This window comes from Mus caroli, unplaced genomic scaffold, assembly GCF_978045245.1.
Source record: "Mus caroli unplaced genomic scaffold, Mus_caroli_1 scaffold_15, whole genome shotgun sequence".
In the NCBI taxonomy this organism is placed as follows: Eukaryota; Metazoa; Chordata; class Mammalia; order Rodentia; family Muridae; genus Mus; species Mus caroli.
Window position 1 is genome coordinate 76231328 of NW_028227270.1, and position 13462 is coordinate 76244789.

Consider the following 13462-nt stretch of genomic DNA (forward strand, 5'->3'; position numbering starts at 1 on the left):
AAACGAGGCAATCATGAAAACACAAGTCAATGCCAGCCTAATGGTCAATTTTCTGCAAGGCAGAAGCCATGGTGCACACACAGCTTCCTCCTTCTTAGGCCCAAAAGACCTTTTGTAGCACATACAGGCCCCAAGCCAGCATTGTCAGGAGCTGACAACAATCACTTTCTAACAATAATAGACCTACCATTACATTGCTCTCCAGCATCTGCAGCCCTGGGGTACCATTGCCCTGCAGCAGAGTGTGGACTACATCCTCCAGCTTGTTCTCCTCCTCAGCAGGAATGGAATACCTGGGGTGGTGGAAAGACAAGAGAGACATTTGGTGAGACCTCTGTGGGGCAGCCAGGCTGGAGTGCTGGCCCAGTGCCCTGCTCTGTTGCTGTTGGCTGCTTCTGCCCAGCACACAGCCAAACCACAGGCATAGCCTTACACACACTGCTCGCTTTCTATGCAGATCTGCTCCACAGGGTGAGCCAAAAGTCTTCAAACCAAAGCCAGAGAGTGAAGCCCTCTATAAATCAGAAACACACACAAGTACACACTCCCTCAGCCTGGGTGAGTTCTCTGGCACCGCAAAGAGTGGCCAAGTTCTCAGGCATAGGCACAGGATTTGATGCTATTCATGATGGGAAAACATAGTACCTAGGTCCCTGCTACTAAGACAACCAGGGAGGACCTGGAGCTGGTCAGGAAGAGACCAGTTGAAAAACCATGTGCCATAAAGTTTATTGATGATATCCCTGGCTCTGCTTTCTTTTATCCCATCATGAACCCAGGGATAAGACTTCAAATAGGTCACACACTCTCAAGTTTCAACACCTCCAACTACACATTCGAGCTATAAAAAACAACCTGATTCTCACACACACTGGATAGTTTTATGTCAACCTGACATAAGCTAAAGTCATCTGAGAGAAAGGAATCTCAAGAAAATGCCTCTATAAGATGCACTTGTTGGCAAGCCTGCAAGAATTTTTCATAATTACTGATTAATGGGGAAGGGCCCAACCTATTGTCGGCAAGGCCACCCATGGGCTGGTGGTCCTGGGTTCTATAAGAAAGGCTGAGCAAGCCAGTAAGTAGCACCCCTCCACAGCCTCTGCATCGGCTCTGGCCTCTGGGTTCCAATTTTCTCTGATGATGAGCAGTGATATGGAAGCATAAACCAAATAAAATAAACCCTTTCCTCCCCAGGTTGCTTTTGGAAATGTTGTTTCATCACAGCAATAGGACACTCATCTTCACATGCCTGTGCCACAGATCAGTGCTAGCCACAGGAGCACCTGCACAAGGCAGGATCTTTTCCACAAGAGTGTGTGTGGCACATTGCACTGCTGCCATCTGCCCTTTGCCCATGAATACTGCAATCTGTTTCCACATGTCAACCTCCACCCCCAGCCTCTCACCTTAGCAGGTCCCACAGGATACTGAAAATCATATTCAATACAGGAGCCCTCCTTGCTCATCAGGTTATGAACAAACTAAACACCACACTAGCAAACTGCTGCCCACATAGGACATCAGTTGAATATTCTATTTAATAAAGAAAATTTGGGGGGCTGGGGAGATGACTCAGAGATTAAGAGCACTGATTGATCTTCCGAAGATTCTGAATTCAATTCCCAGCAACAGCATGGTTGAAACCATTCATCATGAGATCTGACTCCCTCTTCTGGAGTGTCTGAACACAGTTACAGTGTATTTACATGAAAGAAAGAAGAGAGAGAGAAGAGAGAGAGAGAGAGAGAGAGGAAGGAAGGAAGGAAGGAAGGAAGGAAGGAAGGAAGGAAGGAAGGAAGGAAGGAAGAAAAGAAAAAAGAAAGAAAGAAAGAAAGAAAGAAAGAAAGAAAGAAAGAAAGAAAGAAAGAAAGAAAGAAAGAAAGGAAGGAAGGAAGGAAGGAAGGAAGGAAGGAAGGAAGGAAGGAAGGAAGGAAGGAAGGAAGAAACTAAGAAACTTCATCATCCCCCTAGGGCAATAAGCACAGGTGAGTGTGAGATCACCAGCAGGCTGAGAGACTATGAGACAGGACATCATATGATATGCAGTCAATCCCCATCTGCTGCTGGCAACACAAAAATCAGAGAGCTCAGCTGTGAGCAGACCACACTGTGCCACACACCTCATGGGGACACAATTTCTGACAATGCGTCATGGGCAGATGAGCTCTAGAGTTCTTGTCAAAGGCCACTTAGGTAAAGCTGCCCAGCCCTGTCCCCCATGGTACTTTTTATGAATGCTGCTATGGAATCCACTTTGGGAATTCCATAAACTATAACAGTGGAAGGAGGAGAGAAAGCAGATTAGGCAGGCAATTCACAGAGTACCCTCCAACCCTTGCAGCACAGGTACAAAGCCCAGTCACAGGCTAGGGGAAAGCACATCTCTCTTCCCTGCAGTCAGGCCCTATTTATCACTGCCCTCCTCGGCATCAGCTTCCTGAGATGCCCAAGGCTACTGTACCTGCTGCTGGGGGCGAGTACTCACCAAATGCAGTCAGCACCAGTGTGTAAGTAGTCAATATATGGAAGGTGATTTTGGTCTCGAGACCAGCATGAGGTAGAAAAGACCATGCCAATATTTAGCCAGGGAATAGTCACTCCTACAACATAAAGAGATACCATTTAGAGCAACAGTGCTTCAGAGAAACAGCAATTAAGAGTGTCCTCAGGAGAGGCATATATATATATATATATATATATATATATATATATATATATATATATATGGGATTCTGCTCTCACAGACCTAACACTGTAAGAAAAGCTGTCTGCCCCTCCCCACTTGCTACATAGAAATAAGAGTCTTCCATTCTGGCCCTCCTCCCAGGAGCAGAGAGGCCTGGCTTAAGAGCCTCTGTCCACAGCAAACAAGGTGGGATCCTGGTTTGGACAGAAGGGAGTCTCCCAGGCTTCCCTTGCAGGGCCCAAAGTATGTATAGCAAGCAGACACTCCATGGAGTGGCTTTACCTAAGCCAGAAGCAGCGGCACCTTTCACTTCTCAGCACACTTATTGTGCTTGCTAGCAAAAACAGCCTTCAGGAGTCAGGATTAAGATTGAAAAGCCTTTTCTGACACTCTAATTTCAACTAGACTCCTCAGCTATGCAGGGGTCCACAGTTTTTCAGACTTCATCAAACTGCATGGACTCTGGCCCCAAGGCCCCAGGCCTCTACTAGTGAGCCAACCGGCTCTGTTCTCAAGATGAAGCCGGTAGAGATCAGGTCATGCTTACCAGGCACAGCACCAAGGTGACGCAGGATGGACCCTGTGTTATTTGGGAGGACAGTGAGGTTCCATCCATGCCTGCAGAGGGAAAGAAGGGGCTGTCAGAGCTGGTGGGGAAAGAGTCCTCTAACACAGACAAGAGAATGTACAATTACCTTGAAAAGGGTTCTGATTTTCCCACCGGGAACCCGCTGCCATGGGTATTAGTGTCCACCTTTCCGCAGTGAACTGCCACATGACAGTCTTTCTCTTCCACTAACCTCCAGTACTCTTGCTGTTGACAAGAGGAAAAGCCAGTCAGTGTCTGTGTCGTACTTGAACCCTGAGACACAGCTGGAACACTATATCCAGTACAAGGTGTCTGTCTATGAGGAAACTCCCATGAGCAACTCCCTCAGAACCTAAGGCAATGATACAACTGTCATCTCTGGGGACACATCCTCAAATCAACAGAGGACTGTCTGTAGCGTCTCTGGATACACTGTGATGTCAGAATGACGGCTCTGTCAAACACTCGGGGAAACCACCCCCATATGCTGCGAGGCTGAGTAGAGTAACCTCATGTGGTTATGCACACCAGCCTTTGACAGCTGGAGATCCTGACACACTGTGGCTCGGGCATGAGGAGACGACACAGACAGAGTCAATCACAGTTTGTATAGGAGATGCCTGAGACAAAGCAGGCCAGAGACTGCTGGGATAAAGGAAGAGCATAGAGAACTGAATTTTGATTTGGGACGATGATTATACACTCACATGAACAGACCTGATCTCCCAGAAATGGACACTTAAACACTTTGTTACACAGCGTTTGGACCTGAGTTTGGATTTCCAAAACCTAACTAAAACGGGATGACAGAGTCCATCTGCGATCCCAGAACATCTAGGGCAATAGTGCAAGTAGGCATGGGAGAATCCCAGATGCTCTCAAACCACCTAACCTTGCATGGGCAGCAGTGAATGCAGACCTTGCCTCAAACAAGGAGGAAGGTGAAACCTTCGCATGTGCTGTGGGCAAGCGCAAACCCACACATAAGCATCAACAAACATTAACAGTTAAAACTGGAGAGATGCTATGTTAGGAAAGAAATTCAAACAAACAGCAGTGAGAATAAGGGGAGAAAGACTTCCATACTGACACTCGGAAACTAACGCACTGGTATACAGCACATAGCACAACTGCTCCTTGCCATCCTCTCCAAAGCAATCAGCGCTCTGCTGCAAGTCAGCAACCTCCTTTGGGAACTGGAAATAAGGTGTGTGGGGCCAATGAGCCTGCTAAACTTACTTTCACCCCTGGAAAAGAAACTTTCCGTGGAAGGAAAGAACTTACTCCAAAACTGACCTCAAAATGTACCCCCCACACATACACACACACACACAGAGAGAGAGAGAGAGGGAGGAGAGAGGAGAGAAAAGAGAAGAGACAGACAGCTGGCTACAAACTGAGCTAATTAGATTAGGAAAGGGGTAGTTTGAGAAGGCACTGCAATCAAGAGTGAAGCAATGGTGTCGTTTTCCTTTAAGATGGCCCTGCCTCCACCTCAGCTGCACTTTCGATTCATTCTCCTCCCACCAAACCTTAGTGTGAAAAACTCAATCAATGAGCATCCAGGATGAGACTGCAACCCAAATCCCAGAGGCCTTTCTGAAGGGCCAAATGGCCACAAACCATAAAGGGATGCCATGTACCACTCAGTACCATTCCTGAATGGACCCTTTACTCAGGAAGAGCACCCTGTGACTCAGACTGATGGGTCAGAGCTGAAACCTGCAGGCACAAGGACTCAGTCCACAGTAGCTGACACAAACTGAAATATGAATTTCAGCAAACCTGCAATTTCCTTTATTCAGATTACAGTTTACACCAAAATCTAGTCTTTCTACGGAAAAAAAAAAAAAATCCTAAATAGAAGCCTGTAAAGTGAGCTGTGGCCAGCAGTAATCATGAGCTCAACACAGGAGGAGCGACACAGGCTGAACCCTATCAATCTGGCCTGTCTGCCATAGTGTCAATGAGGTGTCAATAAGCAACCATAGGCCGGGTGTGGTGGCGCACGCCTTTAATCCCAGCACTTGGGAGGCAGAGGCAGGCAAATTTCTGAGTTCGAGGCCAGCCTGGTCTACAGAGTGAGTTCCAGGACAGCCAGGGCTGCAGAGAAACCCTGTCTCGAAAAACCAAAAAAAAAAAAAAAAAGAAGCAGCAGCAGCAACCGAAACGGCCACATGGGTGTCAGACCAGTCCTGGACAAAGCTGACCCTGGGGTTGGCAGTGGATGTCAAGCTCCGGGCTACAGAGCCAGGCAGAGCATGAGCAGCAACAGAGCTATCCAAGTTCTACATCAGAGTCAACTAAAGAGCTGGCTGGGAACCTGTCACCCAGAAGGAGAAGCTACACCTCCCAACACTCTGCTCTTCCTAGCTCTGTGTGGAGCCAGGAATCAGAACTGGCTTCTCTCCCTTCACAAACCAACCACTGCTAGATTCCTATGTCAGCAGCTGTAGGGTCTGAAGGACTCTACTGGGCACTGGCCAGGGAATATACACAAACAGGACCAGCTCTATTCTGCAGCACCTCACACGGAACAGCTGCTAATTGGCCCGGGCACACAAGAGCACACTGTCTTCCAACACTGCACTAACTCCAAGAAGAGAGCTGGCAGAAGCACAAACATGGCCACCTGCCAATCCCATTACATGAAGAACAGGAAAGGAGAAAAGCACACCACGACTTGAGGGGATTCCAGACATTCTCCTCCAGAACACACAGAGAGGATGGGGGAGAGGCAGTTCCCTGAGAGTGAAAACTGCCAGCTGGACCAGCGCTGGAGCCCAGGCACGCCCCCCAGGCCCTTCCAGCAAACTAGGGAATTCCCGGAGTAAAATGCCTGGCTGCCCAAGCACAGAAGTATGGGACAACCTCTGCCTTTGTGTCCTATCATGCTGCACAAAGACCCTTCCTACTGTCACAGGACTTTATATGGAGATGGCTAACTTACCTCGATCTCTGCTGGTGCGGGCTCCTTGCTGAAGCACATGTTCATGATGTTTCTTGCTGTTCGATAAAAAGTTGTTAGAGAAACAGATCTTCCCTGAAACAAAGAAAACAGAAGAGTTCGGCTTAAGACCGAGTTTATGTTAGGACATAAATTTCTGTCACAGGTCTCTGTCCAGTGGCTTCCCCATAGTGACAAAGACACACTGTGTGCTCAATAGGTGACAACACCCACCTAAGTTTGTTATACCAATACACTGTGCTCTAGAAAGCAACACCAAGAGGTGAGTATGAAGACAGAGGTGGGTTTGCTCTCCAGCAAGGCAAGGCTCTGGATGAGGTTGACAAAGTTACTTTCCTGCAACTTGAACCCTTTCTAAGCTCCCTAAGTACAAGAAGGATCTAATGTAACACTAACTACTACAGATGCAATAGACAGGGGTGATGCAGCCACCCACAGTGCCACAGGGCACAGACAAGTTGTGGGCACCTGGGCCAACCATGTCAGCTTTTTCCAACTAAATCTTTATTTAACATATCAGGTTTATAAAAACAAGAAATATTTCCTTGGGTTTAATATACTACCATAGTATTGGCTTTAAATAACTACCAACAGGCATGGAGAGCACGGCATTTCATGACAGTTCTGTGTTACCAAACACTTACCTAATGCTATAAATGAGAAAGCCCAACCTCTAGAAACAACACAGAAAGTCTCCTCTGTGATATTCGGTCACAGCAGCTCCAAACAGTCTGAGATAGTGTCCTAGCGTTCACCCCACAGAACAAGTCAGCTTCCTCTGACTCCAGCAGGGCAGGGCACACCCTACTGCACAGCCCACTCACCTTATAGATGCACTTGTGGAAGTCATTGAGGACACCTTTGTCTTCTTCCTCCTCTTTGACCACTTCTTTTTCCTGAGCGAACAGCCGCCGCCGGCCCGTCTTGAGTGGGGCCCGGCCCACCTCCTTGAGCTTGCTACGGAAGCCATTCCTGGGTGTGACACCGTGGACGAGCCCATTCTTGGGCTCAAAGCGGGGCAGGGAGTGGAACTTGTGGTGGTCGCTCTCCGTGTGCCCCTCTAATGGCCCTTTGCGCTTTTCCAGGATCTCCTTCTCCATCAGCACCTCCTTCTCCAGCCGTCGGTGCTCCTCGGGGGACAGGGAGTCATAGGAAAGCAGGTACTGGCAGTAGGCCTCCTGCAGCTTGGCCAGCCGGTCCTGGGCAGTTTTGGGAATGCGCAGCATGTCTGCTAGTTTGTTCCATTTTTTGAGGTCAGTCACTTGCTGCATGCCGCCCATCTCATTAATCAGCCGGAAAAAGCAGGCCAGGTCGAGCTCACAGCCTCCTGGGCAGCAATGGGGTGAAATGGTTAACAAGGATATCACAAAACTTGGGAGTTGTTTTCCTATGTCCTATTAGTCCTGAAAGCCTTACTACAAAACTGCTGCTCTAAAGCAGCCAGCAGCCAGCTTGTATGTACAAACAGTTTTGAGCACTGCTTAGAGTCATGGCTAAGTACAGGAGACAAGCAATCTAAGGTATCATCATCTTAGGAAGGTGACCAGAAATAGTATCTGAGGAACTGATCAGAAGGAAAGAGGTACCATGCACAGAAGGAGAGGATCGCTGAAATGGTACCAAAGCTGTGCTCAGCATAGACCAAGACTCTACTACACAGAGAGGTACAGGTGACTACAGCAGAGCATGGCCAGGGCTCCCCCATAGCTTACTGCATCATCAATATTGTGAAAGGTCATACACATGTGATCAAAGCCAAGTCTCTTCCAAATAGCCTAGCTTTCACTTATAAGGGCTTTTTTGTCTCATCCAAAAAAAAAAAAAAAAAAAGACAAGAGGGTACTTATCTCCGAAAAGATGAGTCTAAATGTTTATCATGACTCAAATATGGGCTGGGCTGTGTGGGTCAGTGGTACAACACTTGCCTAACCTGTGCCAGACAAACAAACCAAACTATAGCCAAAGAAACAAATCCATCTCAGATGTATTTAAATACAGGATGGAAAATGGAGAAGCCACATCACTGAAAAGAGCAATAGCTACCAACAACACAGTGAAACCAAAAACCAAGCAAAACAAACAACAACAAAACAAGGATTTCTTCACTCTTCAAAAGTAGGGCTAAATTGACAATAAAATTAAATTATTAATTAAATTAATAAAGGAATATGGCACTAGTTGACACAGTTCAGGAGCAGGCTGGGCACTGCATGACTTATACCACCTATTTTGTCCAGCTGGCTACAGATTAAGTCCCTAGACTATCCTGTCAGTAAGATAGAGACAGCAGCATAGATCCCACTTATTGCTCTACAAAATACCAGAACTGACTTGGCTGGGAGCATAGTGAGGGAGGGAGGAAACGGACCTCAGACCCAGCACAGGCAGTCAAAAGCAGCTTTGTGGTCCTACAATCACACTGGCAAATAAAGGTAGATTTCTGTCATGAATCTTCAAAGTCTTCCTCCATGAGATAAAATGCTCCTTGCAAGCCAACATGGCCCAGAACACACCCGCCATAGTGTATCTTTTTCAGTGCTTCCAAAATCAATACTTCTAAAAAGTATTAACTATGTATGCAGTCCTAAGTGACATGCAGTGCTTGCAAAGTTCCTTAGAACTCTAAGAACACACACAGTCAACACTCATTCCATGGCTGTACCACCCATCAAGGCTTCACTTACTAAGTGCCTTCTGGGAGAGAGGCTCCCCAGGAGTCAGAGTCCTACCCAGTGGAAGCCCTAGGTCTGAAGCCTGCATGGCCAAGTAGCTCACACTACTTTTATCCTATGGGTAATGGCAAATGATGAACTGACTCGTGGCTTATAGGGGAAAACAATGAACTATGGGACAAGTCTCTGGATTACCGTGGCAACTGTACCTGCCATCTCACTTGTTCCCCAACACAAAAGCACTATGCACTGGAAGGGAGAGAAGAGTGGCACCACAGAGCTCTCTAAGGCAGGACTTACTCACTTGCCTCTGGGTTACAGGAGGGCTAGCAGTGGGGTTAAATGGGTGTGGCTTCCTGATCCTGTCCATGGGCCTCTATCCAAAGCCTGCTCCTCCCATGCTGACACAGGCAGGAGATGACAAACCAACAAGTTTCAACAGACCCCACCCCCCATCAGGCATGGTTAATGGCAGCCTCCTGGGAGAGGAGTTATAACCTCTCCACCTATTAAAGTCACTTGTGTCCCTGGGTTGACTGCTGAGCTACTCCATACATCCCAACCACAGACACTGTACTGATTCATAAGGGCTGACACCCACAGGGAGGGGAGCTGCTGGCCACCTTGAAGGACTGGCCTCAATGTAAAAGCCAGTTGGCCTTCACTAAAAATGTCTGTCCTGGAATGCTAGGACAAACTAAAAACAAAAAAGGAATAAGGGGCTGGAGAGATGGCTTAGTGGTTAAGAGCACTAACTGCTCTTCTGAAGGTCCTGAGTTCAAATCCCAGCAACCACATGATGGCTCACAACCATCCATAATGAGATCTGATGCCCTCTCCTAGTGTGTCTGAATACAGCTACAGTGTACTTTGGATATAATAATAAATAAATCTTGAGAGAGAAACTTTAAAAAAAAAGAAAAAGAAAAAAGAAAAGAAAAGGGAATAAGCCATGTAAGGTGAAATATAAGACCACCCAAGCTGACATTAACAAGTACAAAACCCTAAAACCCCAGGATGGAATGGTATTGTGAGGAAGAGTCTGTAAAGTAGACACTAAGTTAAAATAAGGTCACCCAAGCAGGCCTACCACAGCCTGACTGATGTCCTTATAAGGAGATATCCAGACATACAGAGGAAAGGCTCTATGAGGACCAAAGTGCAGGTGGTCTACTACAAGGCACAGAGACACTCTTTAGCAGAAACCACTCCTGCCAGCATGCAGAATTAGAAACCCCTAATTTGTGGTTTTGAAGCCATGGCACATTGTAGTAACCTGACCTCAGCCCTTCCCTGGACACTGCCCAACCACAGCAACTCTAGAGCAATAAAAAACCATGCAGCAGCTCAGGGGCTCTAGCACCAAGAGCAAGTCCCAAACTTATTACGACAGAGAGAACGGTTCTACAATAGCAGGGAAATGAGTTGAGAAGTGCACCTATTCTCGGGTTAGAGATGAGGGCCCAGCTGAACCCGCCCACACAATCCCCGAATTAACTCACCTATGAGGGGGAGCTCATCCATGGTGATGCCCTGAGATCTGAGGTGCTTCTTTATGCAGGCTAGCCGCTGCACGTTGGGGCCCCAGCGCCGGCCCAGCTTATGGATGTGCTGGATCTGCGTGACAAAGCGCATCTCGTCGTTGAGCTTGCACTCTGGCCGCCAGTCTGGAGGGGGGATCACGCGACACATCCCGTACTTCTCCACCTGAGCACGTACTGACTCGATGTAGATGAGCGGGTCGTGGAACTCCTTGGCGGAGGGCCTGAGGACAGGGATCTCGTCCATCGCTGCCCACCCAGACTTGCCGCTCCCCTTCTCTGGCTTGCCCTGTGGGTCATGCGGCTTGTGCGAGGACTCGGGTTGCGAGGTAGAACGATTTTCACAGGGGGTGCCCTCTGTCTTGCCATGTGCTTGTTTGCCCAGCATATTCTTGCCAGCCGTGGCCCGCTTTGGCCGATTCCTTTCCAAACTTCGCTCGGGCACTTCCTTCTTCACGTGTCCATTCAGCAGAGACTTCTCTCCTGAAGCCGCTGAGGCCTTTTTGCCAGGGGCTTCAGCATTGCCTGCCACCCCCTTCATCTTCTTGGGGGGTGACTGCGGCTTGTCCACTTGCTGTGCCTCTTCCAGTCTCCTTTTGGAATTCCGCAGCCCCTCCCTCAGCTGCCGCCCCCCCACCTCCTTAGTGCATGACTTTGGGTTCAACCTGCTGCTGGCCTTGAGGCCACTGGCAGCAGGCCCGGTGGACTTGGACGCCCCCCCAAGGGATAGCACCTGTTTGCGGGTTTTTGCATTGCTACTTTCAGTTTTCCCTGAGATTGTGTGGTTGACAGCTGAACTGGGTTTGTGGTGGTTGGGTTTGGTTTCCTTGACCAGTTCTCTCTTGGCTTTGGTGTATGTGACAGTCCCCTTGGTCACTGTGGCAGTGTACTTCACAGTTTTGGATGGTGAAGGTCTGACTTCTCGGATCTTTTTGGCACTGTTTGTACCTGCACCCAGAGATGACATTCGAGTGACTCCATTTACCTTAGACACCTATGGAGGCAACAGAAGCAGGGGAGAGAGAAAGAATTAGTACCCAGGCAAATCCAGTGAGAAAGGACTTCTACAGTTGCAGGCTCAGAAGAGACATGAGGACATCAGCTAAACAGCGGAAAGCCCATTAAGAATTAATCTGTGCTAGCTGAATGACGAGCTTCATACCACACACAGCATTGTGCAGCCCACTGTGTAGTCCTGCCTAGCGCTCAGCCCAGATGAGTCTGCATCCTAACATCTCTCTAGATGGCTCTTTCAGGAAGCTTAGGGTCCAGAATAAAGACCCTCTACTGACCCATCAGTTACCCAGGAACCTGCAACAGCAAGATGCTGTTCATTTAAGAAAAGTGTGCAATAATTTTTTGAAATATATTTTTTCTTATTCCAAAAGCAGCTGTTTGCTATCCTTTGTGTGCTCCATATTAACAGTCTGGCCGACCCACAGAACATGAAACCCAATAATGCTACTAAAACAGCAAAAACAAAAACAAAAAACAAGAACCCCGCAACACTAACTTCTTTTGTGACGCTACAAAAACGCCTAACCCCCTTCTGCACAAATGGTTCCTATTTTCTTGCCCCTTGCAAGCCCTCATTTGGGTTTCTGTTAAACTGGGTAAATAGAGGCAGCTGTCCTGTACTGGCCATCCATCTGACAGCTAGAAAACCAAAGGAAAAAGTCTGTGAAACAAACAGTTGCCTCATTCACAAAGAATGGAACAATGTGGTTCTGGTACCCCCAGAGGCCAAATGATTTCCCAAAAGAACAAAGAGGTGTTAGACTCATCTGTTAAGGGTAGGTGATTTTACATCAATCACCATAGCTGTGAGTTTGGTGTTACATTTAGTCTCATGGGTGTCATCTATAACATGAATTTAAAAATCAAGAAGAAACAACAGGCTTTTAAGGGGGCCAACGCCATCTCCAAAAGAGCCCATAAAACTCACATAATTATAGAAACCAGAGACCTCTTCGAAAAAGACTGCTGAGTCAGGGGCCTGGCTTGTGGATGGGAAACAGTCTTGCTGAGGCTACTAATGGTAGTTACAAGATGTCATCTTGAGGCTGAATCAAGATCCACCTGCCCTTGCCACAAGAGTCCTGGGTGGTGATGGGCGTGGTGGTGCACGCCTTTAATCCCAGCAGAGGCAGGCGGATTTCTGAGTTCGAGGCCAGCCTGGTCTACAAAGTGAGTTCCAGGACAGCCAGGGCTATACAGAGAAACCCTGTCTCGAAAAAACAAACAAACACCAAAAAAACAAAAACAAAACAAAACAAAAAGAGTCCTGGGTGGTAAGCCCAGGCTGATTGGGAACTTCCAGTAGAATGAAGGAAATAGTTCAAATTGGCTGACATCCAAACCAACAATGGAAATTAAAAGTTCACAGCTGTCCAAATAGGCCACCGCCCAACACCTCAAGTCTACAAAGCCCTCTCCAGATGTAACAAGGCTGGAGATTTTGGAATTCCAATCAGGTCTTTTGAGATGCTTTGTTGCTGTCTATGGACCACACTTTGAAAAACTGCTGAACAAGGTCAACATGAAGTTTCACAGTCCATTCCACACCAACACATGGGAGAACCACACAGAAGCCAGTTTTCTATAAATGCCAACAAAGTATCTACTATGGTCCAGTAAAAAACATAAATGCTTGGTGTGACATAGATTAAGAGTCAACAGCCATACTTGGTCTTGGAGCTCCTCCAACTTTTGGAGACAGTACATACCTCTAGGGAGGCATTTGGGCCTCGCTGCATAGCCATGGCTTGCCTAGAAATCACTCTGTAGACCAGGCTAGTCTCAAGTTCTGAGATCCACCTGCATCTGCTTCATGACTGCTGAGACAAATGCTATGTGCCGCAGTGCCAGCACATTGCACACAGCAGCCCACTAGCCACTTATTAGTAGGTATACCTGACATGACAGAGGGGATCTGCAATAAAGTGGGAAAATGACTTTAAGTTTAGAAGAGGGGGAGGCACTGTAACACCAATGAATTAGATG

General features: G+C 47.6%; 1 protein-coding gene across 5 annotated transcripts in view; it reads right to left on the reverse strand.

The window, feature by feature from the left end:
* Jarid2 (jumonji and AT-rich interaction domain containing 2) overlaps positions 1 to 13462 on the reverse strand; it is a 187485-nt gene that overhangs the window by 8091 nt on the left and 165932 nt on the right. For all 5 annotated transcript variants that reach the window (XM_085831134.1, XM_085831133.1, XM_085831132.1 and 2 more), the window contains 7 exons: positions 10421 to 11453; positions 7071 to 7573; positions 6229 to 6321; positions 3385 to 3503; positions 3237 to 3307; positions 2489 to 2603; positions 188 to 293 (listed from right to left, as the gene is read on the reverse strand). In XM_085831134.1, the coding sequence (XP_085687260.1) occupies positions 188 to 293; positions 2489 to 2603; positions 3237 to 3307; positions 3385 to 3503; positions 6229 to 6321; positions 7071 to 7573; positions 10421 to 11453 (2040 nt within the window). The remainder of the gene's footprint in view (positions 1 to 187; positions 294 to 2488; positions 2604 to 3236; positions 3308 to 3384; positions 3504 to 6228; positions 6322 to 7070; positions 7574 to 10420; positions 11454 to 13462) is intronic.